The sequence below is a fragment of the Trichophyton benhamiae genome (genome assembly GCF_000151125.1).
Source record: "Trichophyton benhamiae CBS 112371 chromosome Unknown contig02295.1, whole genome shotgun sequence".
Taxonomy (NCBI): Eukaryota; Fungi; Ascomycota; class Eurotiomycetes; order Onygenales; family Arthrodermataceae; genus Trichophyton; species Trichophyton benhamiae.
The window spans coordinates 132571-157739 of NW_003315097.1; the positions used below are offsets into that span (position 1 = coordinate 132571).

The window sequence follows — 25169 nt, forward strand, 5'->3', positions numbered from 1 at the left end:
GATGTTTCCCTTCGGGCCGTACTCCGTCGTTTCTTCTTCCAAATCACTTTACCCCCAAAGGCCGAATGCACAAAGACCAACGCCAGGAAACAAGTAATTGGTTAGCCACTGACATCGTTCAACAGTAACACTCACGGCGATCTCCGGGGCTGGACATTTGTCTTGAACTTTTTGTCTTCTTCGCACTCGTTGCTTTTTATCCATGGTCCAGTGGTTGATGCAGTTCGAAGCTTTGGCAAGGCTCTCTCCATAATCTCAGGCCGTCAGAGTTAAGGGGAACAGCTCATCTAGACTGTAATAATAGCGAGAGAGGGAGTATATCTAAGTCTCTCCACATAGGAAACGGTCCATCACAAGGCTGGCCCGGCAATCCTGCCATGCGAGAGACAGACGTTCCAGTCAAGCGAATTTCTTGATAGTAGGATCAGATAATGCCAACTGTGGAGATGAAGCCGGACTGTGAACATCCACTATCACGAAGTCAAGGACAGGACTCGTCGGTAGAAGTAAGTAATAAAGGCATCTCCGGCTATGAATTCCGCCAGTAACCAGCTTGATGATAGGAGTTTTACCGGCAATGACCCGGCTTGAGCCGACTGGACGCTGAATCTGCTCTGTTATCGTTTCCCAAGCAGGTTTCCGTCTTCGTCGTCTTCTTCGTCTTTCTTATTTCCCAGTCTTTGGTCCAAAGACCGATATAGAATGGTACCGTCTACTGTTATTGGGCCAGACAAGGCTCAGAGTAGCACAGCATTGGCCGCCGTATCTGATATCTAACCACCATCTCGATCAACATGATGAAGATCCCGATGAACCACGGAAGAAGACAGCCAAGAGAGAGGGTCGGCTCGATCCACAAAGGCGTGTGTACCTTGGTTAAGCTTATATATATGCTTCCTTGTGCCCTTTTGCCTTGCCTCAGCGGCCGTTGAGCAGTTAAAGTGGCGACTGCTTGGTCCGTCTGTATATATATAGTCCGCAGAGCAGGCAACTCCGTCGGCCGGCCTTCATATAGAGTACCCGTAGTAGACTGTCGTTTCATGCTGTCCGTCTCGTCAACAGCCCGCCCAATGTATTCGTATATCCTGCCGTCTCGTCGTCTGCTGGCTCATGCCATGCCATCCATGCTGTCTGTCCTCCGTCGACCGCCACCACGACAGCAACACCTGCTCGCCGATCATGCCAGCGGCCGTCAGCCAGCGACCTCCCACCAGCTGGCCAGCTAGCTAGCCAGTTAGCCCGGCAGTAAACAAACAAACAAACAGGATGAGCTTGTTGTCCCTTGGCTCGCTGCAGCTGCGCGCGCACCCAGTGTGGCCCAACCTGGCCGTCCTCATGCAGCCCCCGTTGGACGACGCAGCCAGGAAGCCAGCCAGGAAACGCAGCCCTCTCGCCAGATACCTCTTTGCCTCTTCCTTTATGAGCCCTCCGCGCCGCCGTCTCTGCCTGTCTCTCTGTCTTCTGCTTGTCTGCTTGTCTGTCTGTCCAGCGGCCTGGAGAGACACTCGCCTTGGCGCTTCTTCACCTCCAACAAAGAAAAAAAAAAAGGAAGCAAAAAAAAAACAACATCGCGAGCTGCGGCGGCCCCCCTTTAGTTAAAAGGGAAGGAAAAAAAAAAAGAATAAAAAATAAAACATACGCAAACGAACCAGCCTCACGCCTCGTTTGCTCTTCGCCGGCGGTTCCTCTCCCTTCTCCCTTCTGTTCATGCTCGTCCATGCCCGCTCCTCTCCAGCACCTTTCATGCAAGAGGGATCAGGATAGGCGTCTCTCGTCTGCCCGGCATAGCGATGGAGGCGACATGGGCACCGCCAGACAGCCCCTCCTACACGGCCTTCTTCGACGCAGCGCGGCAGGGCACCGTCGACGAGATACGGGCAGCGTACACGAGCGAGATCGATATCAATGCGCTGCAAGGGGACGGGTTCGAGGGCATGTCAGCCCTGCACCTCGCGTGCTTCCACAACGGCGACGTCGAGGTGGTCCGCTTCCTGCTCGACCACGGCGCAGAGGTCAACATCCTCGACCGAGACCGCGCGGGAAACTCGTACCCCTTGCACTGGGCGGCCAACAGGGACCGCGCGGACATCGTGAAGCTGCTGCTGGACAGGGGCGCTGAGAAGAGCCGGAAGGGCTTCGACGGGCGGAATGCGCTGGGGATGGTGCTCTACTACTCGCTCTCGCCGCGCAAGGTCGAGCCAAAGCAGATGGAGACCATCCAGGTCCTGCTCGACCATGGCTTCTCGGTCGACGAGTCCGGCATGGTATGCTTCTTATCATCATGCTGCTCATTTCTTTCTCTTTCTCTTCTTTCTTTTCTTTCTTTTCTTTCCCTCTTTTCTATTCTCTTCTTGTTTTGTCTGGATCCTAACGAAGGCCTTGAAACAAGCTATTCGAGGCTGTCCTCTCTCGCGACCAGTATCTCATCAAGTTCCTGCTCGACCACGGAGGATCCATAAACCCGCCGTCTCCCAAGGACCCGTCTCTCCTCGGCCATGCTGCCGGGTTCACGGACTACGAGACCGTCAAGTTTCTCCTCGACAACGGTGCTGTGCTGGATAATCCTACAGACGGCAGCCCCAGCTCCGTCCTGGTCAGTGCTGCCTCGACCGGCAACCTCTCGGTCGTCAAGCTGCTGCTGGAGAGTGCAGACCCGGAGATCATCAGGAAGTCCAGCAGGGCCATCAGTGCTGCTGCGGCCTCGGGCCATCTCAAGGTGGTTGAGATGCTGCTGGATTCCAACATGAGCATTGACGGTGACTGTGCCCTTGGATACCAATCTCCTCTTCATGCGGCCTGCTTTACCGACCAGCCTTCCCCAGAACTCGTCAAGTTCCTGCTCAGCCAAGGTGCCAGCGTAAACTCCCTGGATGATAGACTCAATACCCCACGTACGTATTCATTCTTTGGTCTTTACATACCGGGTTTATTATTATTTTTTTCTTTCTTTTTATTTTAACATCTACAAACAGTACATCTGCACGTCTCTACTTCCCAGCCGGATGAAAGAGTTGTTCGGCTCCTCCTAGATGCCGGCGCAGACCTCTCGGCCAGAAACACAAACGGTGAAACCCCACTGCTGAGAGCAGTATCTGCGCTACACTGTCCCTACCAGCAAGGAAACCCACATGACCCCCAAGGCAGCGCCTCCGTAGTCCTCCTTCGACGGCTCCTCAGGGCTGGATCCGACATCACGGCTTTAGATCATCTCGGCCAAACAGCTCTGCACATACTAGCCTCGAACTCCCCCGCCTGCACCCCCGGCGAATGTCCCGAAAAGGCAGCGCAGGTGCTGCTGGACATGGGAGTGCCAATCGATTCGCTCGACAACAAGGGCCGCACCGCAATCGACATCCTCCTCGAGAAACACACCATAGAATCCAGGCTGATTCTGCACACCATTGAGAATTTCAAGCTACATCACTTTTCCCCTTCTTCGCAGTAACTTTTTTTTCCCCTTTTTAAATGAAAAAGAAAGAAAGAAAAGAACTTGCCCCTCGACAAAAGGTCAAGCAACGGCGTGAGCAGGAACAAACAGGAGTTTATACCGGCGAAAATTTATATATGGTCTTTTACTACTTCGACTATACTAACTACTAACTTACCTTACTGGATGGGTTTTTGATCATGTTTACATTTCCATGCACGCTGCATTCTGGCTTTGGGTCCCAGCTGGACAAGCCTTGTTCTCATTTTTGTCTACGTTTCCCCCTTTGCCCTGATGACATTTTTTTTTCTTATGGCTTTGTGGGCTCCGTCGATTCCATTATTTATTAATGTAATACCTTACGGGATGACTTAGATTAAATTTTTTTAACGAAATTTATGAAATGATATTCATTTGTTATTAAGTATCATCACAGCCGTGGTAGTATTTTTCCCGTTAAGTAAGCGTTTTTAAGGAGCCGCGCTGACCGGCCCTTCGCCCCCGGGTATTAACTATGCTCATTAGCTAAGCACCCCTTGAAAGAGCTGCTGGGGGAAACTCACCATGCACACGTTATTTCCGTTCAGAAGGATCTTAGAAAGCTTCGTTTGGCCGCCAGAGTAGTCACTAAAGAGGTTAGTACACTGAATCATCCAACGTGCCTTTAATAGGTAGTATGTATCAACATACAATTCAGTCACATCCTCGAGTACCATGTCTACATTCAGCGTTAGCCAAACAGCCCGTCTCCACAGCAAGGCAAGCGAATACTTACTAACATAATCATCGAATCCAAGCAGTGTTCCGCAGAATTCTATTCCATAAAATTAGCAAGTCGTATGACCACACCTTAAAGAAAAACCAGGTCAAACGTACCTTTATCGCCCTTCATAACAATCCATATCTTTGACCCAACGCACTTGTCAATCAGCTCTACAGTAATACAACAATACTTCGTAAGTATTTTCTCTGAAACAGCGGTACAAGGATATCTTCATAGACAAGGAGGGAGCCCACCTAGTGGGAGAAGTTGTGATGCCATGATGACGTATAAAATATGGCGTGGGTATTTCAACAAGTAACTAGCCTAGGAGCTGGAGAATGGGTATAAAGTCACGCAGAACCTGTCTTCCTTTCACAAGCTAAAAGATCTGGTCGACTTGCAGGCTTCGTGATATCTCGTCGACTTGCGTTGCTTTTGGCTTCTTCGTTCGTTTCGACGTTCGGGAAAAGCAAAGAAAATAATATCACGTGAGACAGCCCAGTGGGCAGATCGCCGCGCTAGTCCTAAAAGGGCATATTAACGGCATTGGCTATTCCTACCCCCTACGAGGTTCGGTGGTGGACGATGTGGCTTGCACATATGGATTATAACTCGGGAGGGAAGATGATTGAAGATAAATTGCATTGGTGATGTTTATTTTGCAATTATACACTATAACGTCTGCAACTAGACCAATTTTATAAATACATAACTAGATGAGAGGCGTTCTAACTGCCCACCCGCTTACCTGTTGTCTTACACATCACTAGTTATTCATTTCTAGTTCGCCTTGCTGCTTTTGGTAGGCCTAGCTCCCGCTACCACGCCAATATTCGTCGTCTGTGATGTTTGGGTTTCGAGGGACTTGGGAGACGTGAGGACAAGGGCATAATGACTAAGAGGAGGCTACCTGAGAGAGTAACGAGCAACACGAGCCAGGGTGGCAATGTACGTGTGTAGCTGATATTGGTACTGATCGTTGATACATACAGGAGGGGCCTGGGGCCCAAACGACATAAAAGATACAAGTGCGTCAGATAATGAAGTAAACCCTATGCCCTATCTCTCCTTTCACTACCCAGAAGAGAAGCCGAACCAACGTTGGAACTAGTAGTCCCTTCGCCAGACTGCTATCGGGTGTAGACAGAACAACAGCTGTGGTTAAAATCCTGGCCAGTCTCTGAGCATCTAGGGACTGAGAGGCTTGAGCTTGCTGGGCTGGTACTTGCAGCTAAACTGGCAGTCTTCGCGAGAGATTAGTGCGCCAAGGGGCCTCTCGACGCGTGGGAGAGGTCACTGAATCATTGACCCCCGTGTTTCTAAGGGCTTCGTCCTTGTTAAAGTTGAAGGACCAGTAAACACCTAAGTGCCGCTTGGTGATCTTAGCGTCCTTAGCTAGCTTCTGCAGTTGAACAACGTGCACCTTCGTTAGCTTACGAAAGAAGGGAGGTAGGTTATTCGCTGATAGGGGCCTTCTAACAACGGTACAACCGTTGGTTTTCTTCGGTTCTTCTTCCAAGAAGTCAAACCCCCAAGACAGGAAAGGTAATATATGTCATCAATAGGCTTTTCTCCATCTGTGATAGCAAAGCCTCTCTCCATTTGCATAAAAGGTATACAACCCAACCATCTGCAGTAGGCATGTCTCATGGATATCCAGTCTTGTGTCGATAGTAAGCACCTGCCGCAATCAGGTCTTATGTCCGGCGACGCTTCTCTTGATAAGGTATTAGTTAGTATATAATATAATATAGGCTTCGCACGTAACCCGGAGGACCGTGGGTCGAAACCAATACATGCTAACAAATGTAGCGTGTGTCACCACAACAGGCGCTGGGTCGAAAGCGCCTTGTGGATAAGCACAATACCTGTAGATGTCTTCAATCTGTTGGGAACCACACGTAGAGCTCAGTAGTCCCCTCGAGAGTTGAAGCTCTCTTTCCTTTGCATCCTCAACCTCGGCACGGCTGGCTAGTTCTCCAGCCTGCAAGGCCTCTCTAGTAATAGCCATTACGTGAGACATGCTAGCCGACTCCGAGAGGGCTGCCTTGAAGGCCTCCTTATGAGCCCCAGCATCTTGTAAACCTCAGGCCCAGGTCTGTAAGACTGCGGTACAACGTAGATGATGTAGGATGGCTGCTGAGTAGAAATCACGTTCCGGAATATACGGATAACCTGTGGGGAGAAACGAGGATGGACATGTCGTCGCTGTAACTCTTTCTGTGTTGTTGGAAGGCATCGTGCTGTTGCCTGTTGTTTCAATATACCACGTTGTATAATAATAACTTTACTTTGCGGGCGTCCATAACCCCTTGTTCAGTCATTACTTACAATAACAAGTTGAATCCTGGCAGCCACCACAGAGACCACTTGGGTCTATGAGCGCGTAGATATGGCCATGTATATACCATGGAAAACTTGTATTACCTCACAGCCATCCTAATGATAGCCCCAGTAATGCTGTGGGTATATTTATTTTGTGGGAGGTAATGTTTCATTCAGTTGTGTCCTCTGGCTGTGCCATCAAGGTACAAGGCGGCGTAGTTACATCCTTCCTTAAAATACTGTGGTGAAAAGCCTGTAGGCCTGCCAAAGTACATTTCCCAGTCACCATGCTGGGAAGACAAATGGGTGCCTTGCTGGTCAGTCAAGGAGGGGATGTGCGGGGACTTTGTCGAAGATAGAGGCTGCTAACCCCCCAGGTCCAAAACAAATGAGCAGGCCAGCTTTGGCCATGTTGTTAGGGGCCTCGGGGCGTTCAAACATGCTCTTGGCCTTAAAAAGCAGGGCTTAGAAGGCTCACATAAGTTCGGCTTATAGTAATAGTGTTCCACATCATGGAGGTTGTAAGAGTTGAAGTTGAAGTCGAGGTTGGAGGTGATCGACGATTGGTTAAATAGTCAAATTTGTCCACAGTGAATAACCAACCAATCACTGCTTCTGAGTAATATTGAATACGTATTTCCATTAGTTACAATTACGTACTCACTCAATCATGTGACTGCCACCGGACCTATAACTTTGATGCTAGCTCCCATGTGACCGCAGAGCCTCATCGCTTGCAGCGGGTATTTAACGCGCGCGCCGCCCGCCTGGCGCTTCGACTTGATAGAAGCTCTCCTGATAACTTGTACACCAGGACATTTCCTATAGGAAATGAAGCAAGTTCGTTTCCCATGACTACAAGGCAGATATCCTGTAGTTGCGACGTACTGGCTGACACAGCACTCCTGCCATACCCTTCGCTTCCACCTCGGGAAGACCGCTGACGTCGTCTCTCCGCTGATGGCTATAGATACCTCCTACAACGCTCCCAGCCACTTCAATATGCCGAGTAGATGAATATGACGATGTCCATGAACAACGTCACCTCATCACATTTCTCTACTCTTCTCTTCCATTCCATTCTATTCTATTCTCTGCAGACGTCTGTGATGGCATAATAGCATTGCCATCTACTACCTTGTGACGGCGAAAATGTGCATCCGTGTATCGACGTTGTTGATACTTTCTTCAGCCGTGGAAAAGTGAGGAAAAATGAGGGAATATTCGCATCTTACGTATGCCTTTCTGCTGCTTCGCAAGTCACCACCGTTACCAGCTATCGTGCACCACATCACGGAATCACGGCACAGTATGTGGCCACCATTTGAGACAGGAAAGGAAGGTATACGACGGGAGGATAGGCAAGTATGACGCCCATGGTTCAAGAGAAGCCAAAGCCTGGTGACGATATGCTTCCAAAGTTGCCTGGGAGACTGGGCCGTGACGCTCTATAAGTCCGTCAGTTGGGGCAGTCACATCGTGAGGACGTGGTCTTCGTTGGGGGAAGGCGAGGCTGGAAAAAGAGAGGCTGGGGACCATAGCAAGGAAAAAGAGGAGGCTGGGGAGGTTGATATTGGCGTAAACCATGGGATGGAAGCTGATTTGACGGATAGTCGCGTCAACCGCGGTTCCGTTGCTTGGGCTGGTTTACGTTCGCCACCGGCCGTTACCAAGGGCCGGCCCTGGTTGTTTACGCCCCCCAGCCCCCCGAATAGCCCAGCAGCAGCCAATCTGGCGAGGGAGAGAGCCCTGTGCGCGTCATCCGGGGTGGTGAGAAGAGCGAGATGGAGCTGTCAGCGACGGAAGAGCCTCTGTCTCCACGGCTGGCGGGGGAGCGAGTTGCCGGGTGTGCCATGTGAGCGCGAGCACCGCCACATGCCTCGTCAGTGTGTAGTCGTATTCACGATATCTAGCTGAGTGCGTGAGGACAGGCTGCTATTTATGTACCGGCAGGGTGCAGATGTAGATGTAGATGTCGATTGTAGCAGCAGACGGCAGCTGGACTGCACGCATGGAGTTATGTAACATGTCAGGGGTCAAGCCAGGGAGCGATCTTCGCCCTGCATGAGGCTGAAGACGCAACAACCACGACATCCTCGACATCCACGACGTCCACCGCAGACCCAGGCCGCACAAACACCCTAATACCACTGCTCTGCACCCCCCGTCACCCTGTCCGTGGCCGGTCTCGAGCCCAGCGCTGCGTTGCCCTTTGCTGCGTATCGATCTTAGCTCGTCAGGCTAGCTCGCCCGCCAACCTAATAACTAATAACCGCACCTCGTATCGCCGCATCGTCATCTCATCTCCGTCGAAAAAATAACCACAACGAGCGAAATATCAGCGACGACCGCAACAACGACCACCGGCCGACCATCATCGCCCTCTGGCCGCCGTCAACTGCCGTCTGTCGCCTTGGTTTCTTCTCGCGCCTTCGCCAACGACGTCAGATGCGACTTCATTACGACTTCGCGTTGCTGCTGGCGCTGCTCAACCCGCGGTTCCTTATCACGATAACCACGGATTCGCAGCGTCGCTGACGACACTGCAAAAGCGCCGCCGCCGCCGCCCCCCAGCCGCCGCCAGCAGCTCAGAGATATTATCCCCCTCCTCGTCCTCGTCCTCTCCATCTTCTCTTCTCTTCTCCTCCTCACCCTCTTTCGCTTCACCTCACCACCTTCGTTCAATCAGTCCTTCGCTTCAACCGCTTCGCTATCGTTTGAAACAACTGCTAAACGTCGTTCGTTCTTCTTTCAAAAGAAAAAAAAAAAAAAAACCAACAAAAAAAAAACCAACTCAATAGAACGCTTTTTGACTGCTCTCTGCTCGAGGGAGCAGTCGCTCTCAGCCTTCATCAGGCTCTTTTTTCGCTCTCAGCCTTCATCAGGCTTCTTTTTTTGCGAGATTCTATTGATATTATAAGACCGCGTTTCTTACGCTACTTTACGTCTTCTCTTGCTTCTGCAACTGGTTTTTCTCTGCTCTTCGCAGATCTTTCATAATGGGAAACGTTCAGTCCCATTGCAAGTCCTCCATTCCTTCTGCCCTCTACCTGAGGGATCAAAGAAAATGTAAGCTATCTTTGTCTCTCTACGGCTACAGCTACTAACTGGGCTTATCCTTATAGTCAGCATCTCCTCTCTGGTTGTCACAAACCGGAGTGGAGCTATTCTCTTGGTGATCTCACCAAATGGCTACCCAGCATCGCAGGTATCTGCAAAGAGAGATGCTGGTGATAACACACCTATTGAATTCATTCAGGTGCGTTTGTTACCACTCTGGTTCCGGACTCTGGCATGCGCCGCACGCAACTATGGCTGTGTTCCCTTATCAAAGAACTGCACTGATACCATGATATCTACATCTAGGATCCTGATCCTCCCAACAACCCACTCAACCCGGGCCCGTCCTTCATCTTGCGGCTAACCAACGAGGACGAGCTCCACTTCTGCTTTACTTTCGTCATTCGACAAGAAAAGGGCACAGCCGCCCCCAAGCCAACCACTGTCAATGGCGTCTCTAGTGCCCTCCCAACGGGCATCGACAACACGGTCAAGAGTCTCACTTTTGCATACGCTGCAAATGCAAAGGACCTTGACAATCTGGTCACGCATGAATTTCACGCGGACCCGAATATCCAAAACAACAACGAAAATGTTCGCCACATTGGCACCTTCAACACTGGAGGGTCGCCATCGGTGCAATTCGACTGGTCGTGGAAATGGAAGCCACCAGTCAAAATTGAAGAGAAATGCGGCGGATGGCGCAATTGCTGCAGTTTTCTCGACTACGACGAGAGGTCCAACAGATTGAACACCCTGGCCTGGTTCCAATACTGGGTTCAAGGGCCCCCCAGACCCTCAACAAGCCCAAGTTTCGAGTCGACCGGTTTTGAGCTCGCGGTGCCACAGCGCAACCGACAGGTCTCATCCCACTCGAACGTCTCTAGAACAAGTGATCCAAATGAATCAAACGACGAACTCGCCCCCGCGGCACCCACTGTCGAATACCAGGATTGCTTTCGGAGATTCACAGCGCACAACAGCAATAATGCCGTCCAGAACGTGCAGCCATCCACCAGTGCGCTGGGAGGTCCCAAGGTGGATGTCACCTGTCACCATCCTGGCGAGGATATGTGCGCGGTCGACGACGGTCCCCTATTCCGGGCCACCATGAAATCCCTCGAACAAAAGACTGGAAATCTACGCACGAGAATGAAGAAGCTGCTCAAAAAGGCCGAAGTAGCTTACCACGCTCGTCTTAGTTGCCATGATGCAATTTACAACTTTATCAAAACTCTCGGAGATACCGCCAAGGCCAACGCGCCAGCTATACAGCCTGCGCTTGACCATTACTTTAACCGTGCGGGGCGTGAGCTCCTCGCGGCCGAACGACTAGACGCCGAATACATGCATGAATTCGTCGTCAAACCTCTATCGCGATTTTACCACGTTGACATGAAGCAAGCCGATGCCAAGAAGAAAGAATTCGATGACGAGAGTAGAGACTACTACGCATACGCTAGCAAGTACCTCGGTCAGCGACAAGATTCCCTCAAGGAAAAGAAACGAGTCGAGAGTGACTCGAAATACCAAATGAAAAGACGCAAATTTGAACTAAGCCGATTCGACTATTCCTCTTTCATGCAGGATTTAACTGGCGGAAAACGTGAACAGGAGTTGCTCGCCAGCCTCACCCAATTTGCCGTTTGTCAGGCAAATGCCCATATCTCAACTTCACGGGGGGTTGAAGCCTTCCTACCTCATCTTGATGCTCTCGTCGATGAAGTCAACAAGGTCGATAAAGAGTTTAAAACTCAACGTACCGAACGCGAAGAAAAGCGAAGACTTCTCGAGAATAGCAGCAAGAAATACATCGAACCCGACACAGCCCAAAACCCCGGCCCATCTCCACCTACTCCAGGTGGCAACAGCACTACGAATAACAACGCAACATCCTACACGTCCGATTCCGACCTTGGCCATGCAGATGGCACTAACTCGACTTTTCGTGGCTATTCTGGCAATACTTCGGGGCGATCGAATTCACCCAACGGAGGAGCGACGGTTCCTACCGGCTCCAACACCGGGCCTGTCTCTACCTCACAAAACCGTTTCAAAGGGTTTCGTGACTTGGAAGAGCGCGATAGCACTAGTAAGGCGGCCACAGAGGGCGCAAACGGACAGCAAAAGAAGGAGGGGTTGTTGTGGGCTTTATCACGCCCTGGGTCGCATATGGACCCGAAAGGGATCAACAAACAAGCGTGGCACAAGTATGTTTCTTTCTCCCCTTTCTTTTCTTTTTAACGTTTCTATCTTTAGGCTTTCTAACGCCATTGATAGATTCTGGATCGTGCTCGACCAGGGCAAGCTTTCAGAATACAGCAACTGGAAGCAAAAGCTGGACTTGCACATGGATCCGATCGATTTGCGAATGGCCTCTGTACGTGAAGCGCGCAATGCGGAAAGACGTTTCTGCTTCGAGGTTATCACGCCACAGTTCAAGCGAATCTACCAAGCCACTTCTGAGCAGGACATGGGAAACTGGATCACAGCCATCAACAACGCCCTACAAAGCGCTGTAGAAGGACGAGTCTCCACCCCACGTACCAAGCAAACTACACCAAAGGAAAAATTATCTGGACGCACAATAGGATCCGCCCTGACTGGCAAATCCGTGTCTCCATCTAACTCAAACAACATGGGACGTCGAACAACGGTTGGCGCACGGCCCGGCTACATGAGAAGTGGCAGCCATGGCTACGATGACGATCCCGCCAAATTACTTCAAACCATACGCGCAGCTGATGAAGGCAACACCTGGTGTGCCGATTGCTGCTCAACATCAAAGGTTGAATGGGTTTCCATCAACCTCGGCATAGTCCTCTGCATTGAATGCAGCGGAATCCATCGATCCCTCGGAACACACATCTCCAAAGTCCGATCTCTCACACTCGACATTCACTCCTTCTCCAACGACATTGTGGAAATCCTACTTCAAGTAGGTAATCGAATCAGCAACATGGTCTGGGAAGCACAGCTATCCCCAGGCGTCAAGCCTGGTCCAACAGCGACCAGAGAGCAACGCCTAAAATTCATCACCGCAAAATATAGCGAGCGTGCCTTCGTTCGTGTAGTCTCGCCCGAATCACCTGAATACAACTCTCCTGTCGAAACACTCTTCAATGCCATCGAAATGAACGACATCCAAGGTGTACTCTATGCCATTGCCTTAGGAGTCAATGTCAATGCTATTGATACCAACCGCAAAACCAACGCTCTGACTGCTGCCTTGGATTCAGCAGATCCAGCACCAGCTATTTCTCCTCCAGCGAGCCCTAGCTTGGGCCGCCAAAGACCATTTATCCCGAGCCGTTCTTCCAGTGCTAGCGCCATAGCTAAGCCATTCCCTATTGCCGAACTCCTTGTCCAGAACGGAGCCATCATGCCATCAAAATTGCCAACTTCTCCCCTCTCTGAATCCGCGCAGCTTTATCTCACCCAACGAAACGTTCGATCCTCTCGTCTTGACGGTGGGGGTAGTAGCACCGGGGATACCCTAAGTGCTCTACCTACTATCCGCGGACTTGAAGGTAACGGTTCGTCCATGCCGGCGGTCGACAGCAAAGAACGAGAGAGACTTCACAAGCGAGGCAGTGCCGGAGCTCGATTTGCAGGAAAGGTGTCGGCGTTTACACCATAACTGAAATTGCCCTTTGCCTTTCTCTTCTCTTTATCTTTATCTTTTCTTTTCCAGATCAATAACTTCATGGGATGCCTGATTGATGATTATGCTGTTTATACCAGAAATGACGGTGCTTTTTGTTCTTTTTTGTGTGGTGTTTGACTAAACTGTCATTCTATATTGTTACCCTTTTCCTTATCCTAACTTTTTGTTCAATTCACCTGTATAAATTAGTTACCAATAATATATATTCTTACCCTTCATCATTCCTTTCTTCTCCTTAATCTGTAAGGTGTGTTCTGCGCTGGGCGTTATCTCTTAAGCGTAAGGTCTTCTACTCTCCTTCACCATATCACTAGTCCAGCGGCCCCTCGAAAAGGAAATATCCACTCTATCTAGCCTGGGAACCAGGGATATCTAAGCAACCCCCCTTACCCATCAAGATACTTCTTCTGATATGCCTTAAGGGCCGTCGTTCGCTGTGCAGCTTACCTAATGACGTAATGAACAGTCACGTGGCAGACCTGTAACCGGATCATCGGTAATCCGCCATAGCGGCCGTTAGTCAGCAAAGCTTAGTCATGGAAATCCGGGGTAAATTACCGCTAGCGATGTATGAAATGGGGTGTATCGGCCTGGGCCTTCACACGCTAAACAGGCGCGAATCAGCGGTATCGTAAGGTAACCGTAATTAGCATGTGACTGAAGAGTAAACCCCCAACGCTGATTGGCTGGAGAGTGGCGTGGTCTCTGTGGGGGCTGGCTGACATAAGCGAACCTCTCTGTTTCTTTATCTTCCTCCTCGACCTCCTTTCTCTCGACCTCGACTTCATCTCTCGTTTCTCACTCAGTGACGGGCGTTGCAGACGAAGTTGCAGCCTGGAATTCACCGCGATAACCGTGTGGTTTGGAGTATCCGCTAGTTGCGAAGTGATCAGGCACCTTTGCTTGCCACCCGAAGCTCCCCACAGTTCCGTTCCAGCTCCTGCCAGTGAACGGGCACCTTGGGACCTCCCCCTCACTCCCTCTCGCCTCTCTTCTTCCACTGGAGAGAGATATCATTGACTCATTTCCCCTTTACTCCGCTCACTCACTGCTTGACGACGACTGTGGTCTACCCCATAACCCCATACTCTGTGCTCCATCGCTATTGAGGTTCGCTTGAGTGCTTGGTTGAAGATCTGCAGATCCACGTCATCTTGAACGACAAACCGGCTGTTTGATACAAGAACGGCCTTCGAGAACACAGAACCGGATTCTTCGCTGTTCTCACTGCCTCAAACCGCCGTTTTCTGCGATTTCAACTACTGGTTGATATCGTAACGAATCCGCCGTTTTTCAACGGCTGTTCAACAGTTCTACTTGAAACGCTAACGTACACCGCTTCTCAACCATACTACAAACGCCCACCATCATGTCGAACGGCGCTCATATGTCAAACTCACCCCCTACTACACCCATTGCACCTCGAGGCCGTCGTGCCTCGATCACAGAGATGTTTGCTCGGCCCGGGAACGCTGCACCCCCGCCATTGAACACCAATACCTCGAGTACTACCGCCCCTCTCTTTACTGCAGCGGCATCAAACGCTCAACAACAACCACATCGTCGGCGAATGTCGATCACCACACTTGGACTATCCGGTTCCCCCACTAACCAGTCTGCTCCCTTTGGACAGACTGCGGCGACAACCACGCCGACGGCAGCAGCTGGAACCACGGTACCTCCTCCCAATGGCCGACGCCGACGAGGAAGTGTTTCCAGCTCGATTCTCTCGAGTTCTCCAACACGGGACCAGGCGGTTGTCGAGGAAGAGGACGAAGAAGACACACCAATGCCAACATCTCCACCCCCATTTGCAAGACGGGTATCCTTCAGCTTCCGGGACCGGGCCGCCAGTTTAAATGGTATATATCAATCCCTTTCCATTCCGGATAAGCACTCAATTCCCTCATTCAAACAACTCATTATCACCCCTAGCATTTATTGCAGGGGTGGTAGCCTTGGTAGGAGCCTTTTTCGTCAACTGAGCACCAGCCGCGTTTTGATACCACAAAAGTCATAGCGGCGATTTTCTGAAAGATTTATCTCAATACCCCGCATACTTTAACATTTTATCCGAGAAGAAAGTCTATATGCTAACATGACTCTACCAACAGGCGAAGGCTTCAACTGGCCAGAAGCTCTTCGATCCAGAGCAGAGCGAGCTCCGTCCCTGGCCGGAAGCTTCTCCATGCATCAGCAGCAGCAAGGGCAGGGGCATGGGCAGGGGCAGCAACACCCGTCCTCTGTCTCTGGCTCTTCGACGTCCAACACTTCCCCTTCCTCGTCCCCATCGCTCTCATCTTCCTTCTCATCGGCCTCGTTCCCAGGCAAACATCACCGATCGGCTTCCGTTGCTACTATGGAGGCGTACAAGCCGCCACCAAAGGAGCTACTAGAGCGTCACCCCTCTTCCCCTCCACCACCTTCACAGCAGCAGAAGCCTCCGCAGCAGCAGCCCAAGCCACGACCCAAGCCGGATTACTTCCAGGAGAAGATCTTGCGTGCCGATTTCATGGATTGACTATAGCCGAGTAGGACCTTCTTACCGATTTTCTCTTCTCTTCTCTTCTATTCTCTTTTCTTTTCTTCTCTTTTTTTCTCTCTCACATCTAGCCACCATATCTCAAGGAACCGTGTTTTATTTCTCATATTTCTCATATGTTATTTGGAATGATGGGAGTTTGTCAGGCATGGAAGCAGATCGGTCATCGAATCAAATATAACAAGTAAGGCGGTGGTGGGATATTCGAATATTGGTACTGGAGTGAAGTTGAACTCTTCCCCTCTGTTTTTCCTTTTTCCTTTTTATGTTTACCTCACTTTTCTTTGGCGTCCTTCTTCTATGCTGCATACTCACCGACTATACGGCTGGAACATCTTACCGTGTAAACCTATGCCCATATCATCACACCTCGGCCTTCTTATCAGCATGTCTGTCTATTTCTTATATTTGAAGCAAGCCTTGCAAGCAAGCTCTGGACTCAGTTTTTTCTTTCTGGTGTGAATATTAGTTATCTAGTTAGCTGGCTATCAACACGAACAACATCAGTGAACCAGTCGTCGAAACATCTTGTCCTAGTAGTTATAAGAACGTCTTAACTAGCAATATCAAAAATATAAAAATATACAAGTAAATCTTCCTCCTGATTCGAACCAGGGGCAAAAAGCGAAGTTGGACTAATGTCCGTTATCTCAATTACTCAAGGTAATCGCATGTATGTTAGTTGGCCTCTTCGCTGGTAAAAAGCACCGTTGAATGTACTGAAAAGGGCGGTGTCCAAAGAAGGAAAGCTGACTAAGGTTGAGGCTCAAAATCTCGTATTCGTGACTCTAGAGTCTATATAACTCCTTCATATATCGACATGATTGACATAGTAGTCACAAGTTCCAAGATCATTCACACATGGAATATCATCTAGGAGTGTTTTAGCTTGTCACCCAGCGGTGGCTTAGCAGCTGCTGGGCGGTCCAGCGCTCAGCCGGATCAAGTTGTAGCATTCGAGTAGCGAAATCGATCTCGACTTCGGATCCACTTCGTGATGCCAGGAAGGATTCTAAGGAGGGTGTTTTGGTCTGAGCCACAAGTGAGTCGACAAGTTCAAGGTCATCAGCACAATCTGATTCAAGGAAAGCCTCAGGCCATGGATTATTGAGACCAAAGAGGCGTTTCATTTTAGTCAAGTACATTATTTTGCGCCGGAATTCATCAATATCAGGACTCTTTAGATCAAGAAGTAGAGCTTGAAATCGTATTCTAACAAACTGCGTAAAATGGGATCAGAATATGCCGACAGTAATCTTGGCCCTTTTTATCATGCTTACCAACAGCCCCAGGTTCCAAATATCTGCAGACGGACCCCAGGGAAGCCTGAGCCAAACTTCTGGGGAGCGTACAGCAAGAGGTTGGATAGGGAAGCCATTTGGGGATTCAAAAACTAGGAAAGCTGTTAGTTACTGCCATAATAGTTCCAGTCATTCTAGAGTTATAATATAGGTACCATTTTCAAAATCAGCTAGTTTAACTTCCATATCAGGCGTCCCTACTTTGGAAAGGAGGATATTCCTTGGTTCGATATCTTGAAGAAAAGGAACAACGTTAACTGGGCTCCATTATGAATATAACAGCGAGCAACAAGACTGATCCTATACCGGTATGGACGTAGTTTCTAGTGTGTATCACATTCAAAGCGTGAAGAAGAGAGATGATCATTTCTCTGAAGGGTGGTTCTTGTCGGCATTGCCACATATCGGGTAGTGAAACATCCATATGCTCCAAAACCAGAAAAGGGGTCCCGTTGTGCTTCTCTGCCGGCACATCAACGAGGGCCCTGATATAGGGAGAACGAAACCTTAGTAGGTTCTGCCTTTCACGATCAAGTAAGCAGCCATCCTCGACTTGCTTCTGAAATTTAAGGATCACTCTAGATACTAGTTAATGTAATGCCAGCTAGATTTAAATCAGGGTATAGATTCAACTTACCTTTGGCCATTATATGCTTTTGCAGTCCAAACATGACTGACGGCTGGAGACACACAAGATTCAAGAGTGTAGCGCCCTAGACGACCAACAAACGATTGGGAGGCCCTCAAACACATTATACTTGCATATCTGGGTGGCAAGAGGCTCAAGTTGTGAAGAGAGATGGTAGGTATTACGATGCATCTTTGATTTGATTTCAGCCCTGAAGACTTGGCCTAGTTAACCAGTTAACTGGGAGTTCGTCGGGTCATAACCATAAGCCATTTTCAACATGCCGCTCGCTCCATGCACCACATATCAAAAAAAAAAAAAAAAAAAAAGGTGAAGTAGAAGAAGTCATAAGAGGAAATCGGATAAAGGGAAAGGAAAAAGGAGTAAAAAAGGAGGACAGACGAAGGTTCGAACGAGCGGCAAAAAGCGAAGCCGCAGCGCTGTCCACACACAATGCGTGGCCAATACGCTCCGGGAAGACTGCTATGTAGGTCATTTGGCCTCTTCGCTGTTAGACTCGGAGTGTGACAGCGTACATAGCGTCCCCGAAAGGCTCTCGGGGTTACGGAACTGGTCTTCGCAGGTGGAAACATCAGTGGATACCATCGACCACTTGGGATTGATGGTGGTAATGACTCAAAGATGCGAATGCTATTGAATAAAATACTCTATATTAAATATCAAATAAAGTCTATAAAGTTGCCCAAATGGCAGAAAAGCTGAAGATATGAAACAAAAGATGGTAGAACTGGAAACAGACTGGTTATGCCAAGCGGGATGGCAATCAATAGGGGATGTTGTTCGTCATGAGTTGGAACTGATCATAGCCCTTGGTCGACATGCTGGCGTAACTCTTCCTGATGAGCTCTCTCATATATTGCGCTGCCTCTTGTTCACTCTTCTCTAGGACAAATCGGTCGCGGAAGTTGGTCAGCGTATGGGGCGTGAAGCATGGAAGACCGCTGTCCAGCATGAGGGTTACGATGTTTGAGAGCTTCATAGTATAAGGTCTTGAAGCAAGGAAAGCTTTAACCACAAGTGATTCAAACCAACGGTATGATTGAGAGTTGTTGTACGATGCGGAATGAGAGGTGGATGTAGTGGCTGTAGAAGCTGTGGCTGAGGCAGCCGTTGACGAAGACGGATGGTATCCTCCCATGACAGCAATCATCTCTGTGGTTAGTTTGAACGGAGCACGCTCGAACCGTACACCGCCAGGCGCAATATCAAAGCAAAACCCAAAGTCGATGTGGATGATATGGCCTGCGTCATCAATCATGATATTGCCGTTATGTCGGTCTTTGAACTGCAACAGGTATGAAATAACTGAATATGCAGCCATGCTTTTCACAAAGTTGCTTCGGGCTTCTTGGAATTTAATCGACTGCTCTCCTCCGTACTTCGATACGAAGTAATCATACAGACCGTTGACAGCTTCACGGCCCAGCATGTCTCGAGATATCGAGTTGGGTAAGACATCGATCACGCCGCATCCAGGGGCGGTGGCCACAACACGGTATGGGAAGACAAAGACGTCCAATCCAACGCTCGCAAAGATTTCACGGAATGCAGCAATCATTTGAAGTGCGAGGACGTCTTGACGGCAGTCGTCTCCGACTTTGAATATAGCAGATTGCCATACCTCATATGTTCCCGCTTGAGACGCAGCTAGGCTCTCACGTTTGCTTTGTACAGCGGATTCTTTAACCTGGGACAGCTGCAAATTTGCTTCCTCGTGATCCGCCTCTTCGGCGGGAGTAGCAGCGTTGCTGCCGTCTTCGATATTCCTCGTCTTCTTGATTCGGAACGTTGCCATGTAAGGCGCCTTTGCGTGACTCTGCAAGGGCTTTCCGGACTTTCGATCGATGCCGACAACAACCCCATCTGGGTTACTTGGCAAATACACGCCAACCTCGACCTTTATCTTTCGCAGCTCCTCCGTGATCTTCTCTTTCTTCTCTTGTTTGGTACGTTTGATGTATGGCCGTAGTTTGCCTGAAATACCGGTGATCTCGTTGAAGAACGCGAATTCTCTCTCATAGAATTCTTTGTCTTCGTCCGTGAAGCTGGCAATAACAGAGTCCATAAATCTATCCAGCACAGGTTTGAGTGGATCAGGCTATTTGTTCGTTAGCTTTGGATATCCATAACACTGTTCGAGGTACTTACAATCTGAGAGTCTTCATCCTTGTAGGCGTTTGCTTTCATATTCCAGATGACTTGGTGGGCGAACATCTGTGACAACTGGGCTGTATTTGAAAGGTAACGTTCTATATATCCCAGTGCATCATAGCGAAGAGCCTGCACGAGCTGTGGAACATAGAAAAGGCCAACATCGACGGGGAAGCTCTCGAGGGATCGAAGGGCATATTGCAAAATAAACGGATGGTTACCATACGCTGGCAACAGATAAGTGACAGCTGAGATCGGATCGATCGGCTCCCAATAGAGGAGGTACTGCATTGCCGTTAGGAAAGTGTACAAACACCTTGGGGAAATAGTCTAATTTACCTTGAGCTGGAATGAGACATCCTCCGGAAGAGCTGACCCAAGTAGAATCTCCAAAGCGTTTGGTTCCTTAAGTGCCTTTTCAGGGAAGTTAAGTAGAAGCCATCTGATATCAGTTCGCAGTTTAGCAGATGGGAACCGTGATCCTAGCTGAAGTGCTAGGCTTGGGTTCTCATTCCATGCCAATCGAAGAAGTCCCGCGACAGTCTCCTAAAGCAAATAATTAGCAACTGGCTATTCTGAGGCGGTAAAGTAAGGAGCTTACCTCGGTGACGGTCTTGTTACCAGTTCCATAGAAGAAGTACGATTTCTTTTCTAAATCGAGTGGAGAAAGCCAGACTTTAAGTCGAGAGCGCTCATTTCCAATCAGAATGAGGAGTAGGTCGTGCTTTGCTTGCAGCGATTTATGAGACTTTGAATCCACTACCTCTTTCCAAGATACTGTCTCCAGCATAGACTCTATATCGTGGAGGACCTGATCTTCAGCTTTGAGCTGCAAGCGATTTCCTCCGAACGACCACCTAAAAATATTTAGTTAGTATCATCCTAGGAAGTGAGATTAAAATAATAACTTACCTTGGAGAGTGGCTGAACCAGCTCAGTGCAGCAGAGAGGATTTGATCTTTGAGTTTCCAGGAACTAACATTACTCTGTCCGGAGAATGAATGGAGCACCTTGAGACTGAAAAGGACGATGTGGAAGTGAATCTCGCGAGCTAGTGGGTGGCCTGTAGAATCTCTCAAGGCAATCAATGTCTCACTGACCAGGCGTCTAAACACCTGCTGGGTATTCAAGCTGCCCAGCCTGCTTGCGCTGAAATGGCTTTCTAGGAACTGCAAAGCCAGGAAATGAGGAGATATGACGTTCTGAGCTTTCTTGTGACGCCGGACGATCGCTTCTTTATCCGATGGGGATGATTCAAGCTTGTTCATAAAAGGATTTTTATGTCTAAGAAATGTTAGCCAGGGCAGGATTCAAGAAACTGACAGAAGATAGCTTACTTGAAGTTCGGATCGAAGATTCCTTGCTTGCGACGAATAGTACGTTCCCATGCCTGCGCTACTTCTACCAATATTCTGGATTCCATAGCTGGTTTTTCATTGATAACTCCTAGCCACAGAGCAATTCCCATCCTGATGGACTCCTTCGTAAATATCTGGAAGGGAATGCTGACTAGGTAAGCGATAATTGTCGCATGGCTATCATCCGTATTACACAAGAGAGCAGCGGCGCGGCGAAGAATGTGTCGAGGAAGGTCCAGAGAAATATGCTTCTCTGTTCTAATTTGATGCTCGAGGGCTGCGAGAGCTTCCTGCACAGTGTCAGGGTAATCAGTCACCCGGGCGGTGGTGCTTTGACCTATTGAATATATTAGAAGGTTGATACCATAGCCCAAATCAAACAATTAAATACCATAAGATATCGCTAGAGGAGACTTTCCTCTGCGAGCTGGGGCAGCTTCAGAGTACCGGTACTCTTGTCGAGTAGTATACTGAGAAATGAAGTCGGAAGCAACATTGAGAACAGTGCCGCCTGGGTTATCAATCGATCCTATCGGCCGTTAATGAAAGCTCAGAGTATAAATGATTGATATAAGAACTTATATACCTAATCGTTGGTCGGCAAAGGGTATTGCCGAACCCATCTCAAGCGCTAACGAACGGCCCATGTTTATATTTCCGTACACGCCATCATCATCGTAATCAGAAAGGTACGTCTATGAGAGAAAAAATATTAGCGAAATTTGTTGCGTTGGTTGGGGTTTATATCTCACCTGCAGTAGCCCCTTGATATCTAAAGGTGCGATGTTCATAACATTTGAGATCCAAGTGCGTGCTGAGTTATGGAGGTTTTTCAAGGTGCGCCTCCTAAAATCATAATTGTCTGATAAAACAACCTGGACCGTCCGCCTGCTTGAAGTGAAAGTAGAGTTCCATGCAAACTCATCCATTTCCTCGTCCATGCACGATGACCAGAGCAAAGTAATTAAGTCGAGCAGAGTAAACAATGAGAGCTTCTGGCAAAGGGCTGACGGGCATTGCATGATTATCTTATTTGCAGCCAATGTAGCAGTTTGTTGGACTTGGACGATACGATGGCAACAAGCAGTAAAAGTATCAGCTAGCTGTTTGGCGATATAAGGGGCCGAGAACTTCACGGATGTGCTTCGGAGAGTTTTCTCAAGGTAGACGGTCACAACTTTATCCGCAATTGCTCTCATGCAATTGCCCATTTCCGAGGCACCCAAGGTTGGGTCGAGGAAGTAGGTGAACACTTTGGTGCAATCTCCAGAATTAGCACGGAGGGTTTCTATGAGTAGCGTTGCATTGAGGAAGAGTGCCTTGGGGTAGTTCAAGCGTCGGATATCATGTTCTTGTGCCGGCAGCTCGGCAGTTAGGTTCTTTTTCTTTTCAACGGTTGTCTGAGGGCTCTGGCCACGCCTTAGAATTGTATTCAACTCAATGTCACTCTCGAGCAGTTCAGCGCGGTTCTCGGAGACAAGCGGAGGAGAGTGTTCCGCGAGGATACGTAGCTGTTCGTAGTTCGCCTTTCCAAGCTCTGAGTGAAGTGATATATCATGGGCTGCAATGTTGAACCACGCATCCCGGAGCATATCTGTGATATCGTCATTGTCACACACTCCAGAGGCTAACTGATCTAGACGACCTGCCCTAGCTAGTAGTATAGCAAGAGGTTTCAATATTGGGGCGATTTGTTTAGCAGTTGCCTCAAGATCCTCTGGATGGACCTTTTCACGTTCGACGGCAGCTCCCTGGTTAACTAAGCTCTCAAGGAGGAACACAAGATAGATCTTGAACACTTCACTATTTCGGTCGAGATTTGCTGCAAGGTAATTTCTTGCTTTGTGTATCTACTGATATATTAGAAATCCATAGAATAAAGTTAAATAGCTAGATGAAAGGAGCTTGGGACTTACCGCCTCCAGCATGAGGTTATTCCCCTGAGCAACAGTATCTCGCAGTAGACGAGAGTAGAACTTCAGCAAGAGACGGAACTCCGCAGGCTCACTCTTCAATGAAAGAGCTGCAGTCTCCTGGATAATATATGCATCGACTACGACATTCGCCTTGCCAATCTTCTGCACCAGAATCGACTGTGCAAGGGCGACAATCTTGCTATCTTCACTATAAGTGGCGATTGTTACAATGGCATGTACCACATTTCTAGCTGTGACAGAGGTATCACCCTCTCCATCAATAGCAAGGGATAAGAAGCTCTCATTCGTGGGGGGAGCACGAGTCTCTATCGAATGAGAATAGCCAGTGCCTGACTCGGCAGTTAGAGCAGTGGCAGCCTTGTCAGCTGCCGACCCAGAGCTAAGGACGTTTCCGAGAGAATATAGGGTGCCTATGACGGTATCTTGGGAAAGAAGCCGGAGGTTCTGGGCCAAACATTGGGCAGCCAGTGCGACAACAGGGCTGCTTTGGCCATTTTGGACAATGAAGCGAAGAAGAGAGCGGGTTAGCCCGTTTGCACTGCCTCGGGATAGCCTTGCTAGAATTACAGCAGCCTTAAGGACAACAGTAGCTAGGTCCTTGTTCATCATTTGGTCTGGATCTGAAATGGTATTGTCTAGGGATGTGAAGAGCAGGTCTAGATCCACAGAATCCTGGTCAACCATGATGCAGTTGATAGAGCACATTATTGACAAAGCCTTGACCAAGAATGCAAGGCGCTGTTGCCAAGTGGAGCTAACTTGTAGGTAATCCGACCCTTCTTCGAGGAGATTGATCTGGTCACCCGCGATTTCTGCAGCGTATTTTACCAGACTCATCATCCCGCGGTCTGAGGATTTAGCTACATAGCCACTGTCTGCATATCGGGAGAGAAGGGTATCATCTGGCAGCGGTGGGGCTTTATCATTTTCAACAGGAGATGTGCAGGACTTTAGAAAGCCCATGAAGGCCTGTTGTAGCAGCATGGAGCCAAGGGGCCGTCCATCAGCCGCATACTGGCGGGTGTACCGTCTCCAGTCGTGCAGCAAAGGATCTGGAGAGCGAGAGTTCCGTATGCCGGAAGAGATGGTCTCCACAGCTACCAGGAACCTCTCTGATAGAATGATGTGTAACTGCTTTACAATAGCAAGGCGATCCAGTGGTGCCCAAAAATGGGGGAACTTGGACGAGGCCCGGAGAAATCCCACTAGCGATACCATTAGAGTAGTCACATCCGTAGATTCATGGCTCTCGACCTGTATCCCTGACCCATCTGCATCAAAAACGGCCGGCAGGCGGTCTGTTGCCTGGTGACAATTTTCCAAGTACTCGTCAATGGCTTCGTGGACGTCATCCTGCAGCGACTTGTGCCTAGAGCCCAATGAAAGCAACGCCGTAACAACATCATGGGTCAGGGTTTCCCACGGCGAGGGTTTGTAAATATGTAGGAAGGGAGACGAATGGATGCGGAGCGTATGGAGCGTAGGTAGGTACCCAGCCAGCAGAGAGGCAAGTTTTGCAGCATGGTCACCACGCTGAACAGAGCCAGCTGCCCTGCACAGAGCAACCAGGACGTCTAGTTCTCGAACCCCCTATCTTCCTAATTAGCCACTTTCTCACGCAGATGCCATTGAAAGAGGGGGGGAGTGTAGGTATGAGGCAGTAAAGGGGGCAGTACACTCGAGGCGCAGCGAGCCTGGGAGCCACCGGGAGCCGCCTTAGAGCCATTACAGGCACTTATGAGCCTCTCGACGTCTGAATTGCCCTGATCATCGTCCTGCCCGGGGTGTTTTGTGGCTAGTATCGCAAGTTTCTCGAGCGCCGCACGCCGGATATACGATGGTGAATGATGCCTGAAGCTCTCCCCCGGCGGTTAGTTAGCAACGTCTGCGCCCAACGTAGCACCAACACAGGGCGAGAACACCTACATATCCGGTCAACCAGCCTCGCCGTCATCCAGGAGGCCTTTTCTTTTTCGTGGTTCCAGGGAT

General features: G+C 49.3%; 5 protein-coding genes across 5 annotated transcripts; 3 read left to right on the plus strand and 2 right to left on the minus strand.

Moving 5' to 3' along the window:
- Window positions 1-1038: 1038 nt before the first annotated feature.
- Window positions 1039-1719, minus strand: ARB_00944 (uncharacterized protein; the record flags this gene model as incomplete). Its single annotated transcript, XM_003012647.1, has 2 exons — window positions 1039-1493; window positions 1650-1719. The coding sequence occupies 2 exons, from the start codon at window positions 1717-1719 to the stop codon at window positions 1039-1041; spliced, it is 525 nt and encodes a 174-aa protein (XP_003012693.1).
- Window positions 1720-1790: 71 nt separating this feature from the next.
- On the plus strand, window positions 1791-3445 carry ARB_00945 (Pfs, NACHT, and Ankyrin domain protein; the record flags this gene model as incomplete). The annotated part of the gene is made up of 3 exons (XM_003012648.1): window positions 1791-2264; window positions 2390-2891; window positions 2973-3445. 3 exons carry the CDS (start codon window positions 1791-1793, stop codon window positions 3443-3445), a joined length of 1449 nt encoding a protein of 482 aa, XP_003012694.1.
- Window positions 3446-9514: 6069 nt separating this feature from the next.
- Window positions 9515-13215, plus strand: ARB_00946 (uncharacterized protein; the record flags this gene model as incomplete). The annotated part of the gene is made up of 4 exons (XM_003012649.1): window positions 9515-9584; window positions 9641-9774; window positions 9882-11785; window positions 11835-13215. 4 exons carry the CDS (start codon window positions 9515-9517, stop codon window positions 13213-13215), a joined length of 3489 nt encoding a protein of 1162 aa, XP_003012695.1.
- Window positions 13216-14611: 1396 nt separating this feature from the next.
- ARB_00947 (uncharacterized protein) lies at window positions 14612-15763 on the plus strand (the record flags this gene model as incomplete). The annotated part of the gene is made up of 2 exons (XM_003012650.1): window positions 14612-15203; window positions 15357-15763. The coding sequence occupies 2 exons, from the start codon at window positions 14612-14614 to the stop codon at window positions 15761-15763; spliced, it is 999 nt and encodes a 332-aa protein (XP_003012696.1).
- Window positions 15764-18497: 2734 nt separating this feature from the next.
- Window positions 18498-24809, minus strand: ARB_00948 (uncharacterized protein; the record flags this gene model as incomplete). Its single annotated transcript, XM_003012651.1, has 11 exons — window positions 18498-19832; window positions 19883-20170; window positions 20225-20431; window positions 20487-20742; window positions 20798-21169; window positions 21223-21580; window positions 21635-21772; window positions 21830-21938; window positions 21996-23093; window positions 23160-24732; window positions 24799-24809. The coding sequence occupies 11 exons, from the start codon at window positions 24807-24809 to the stop codon at window positions 18498-18500; spliced, it is 5745 nt and encodes a 1914-aa protein (XP_003012697.1).
- Between the last annotated feature and the right edge of the window lie 360 nt (window positions 24810-25169).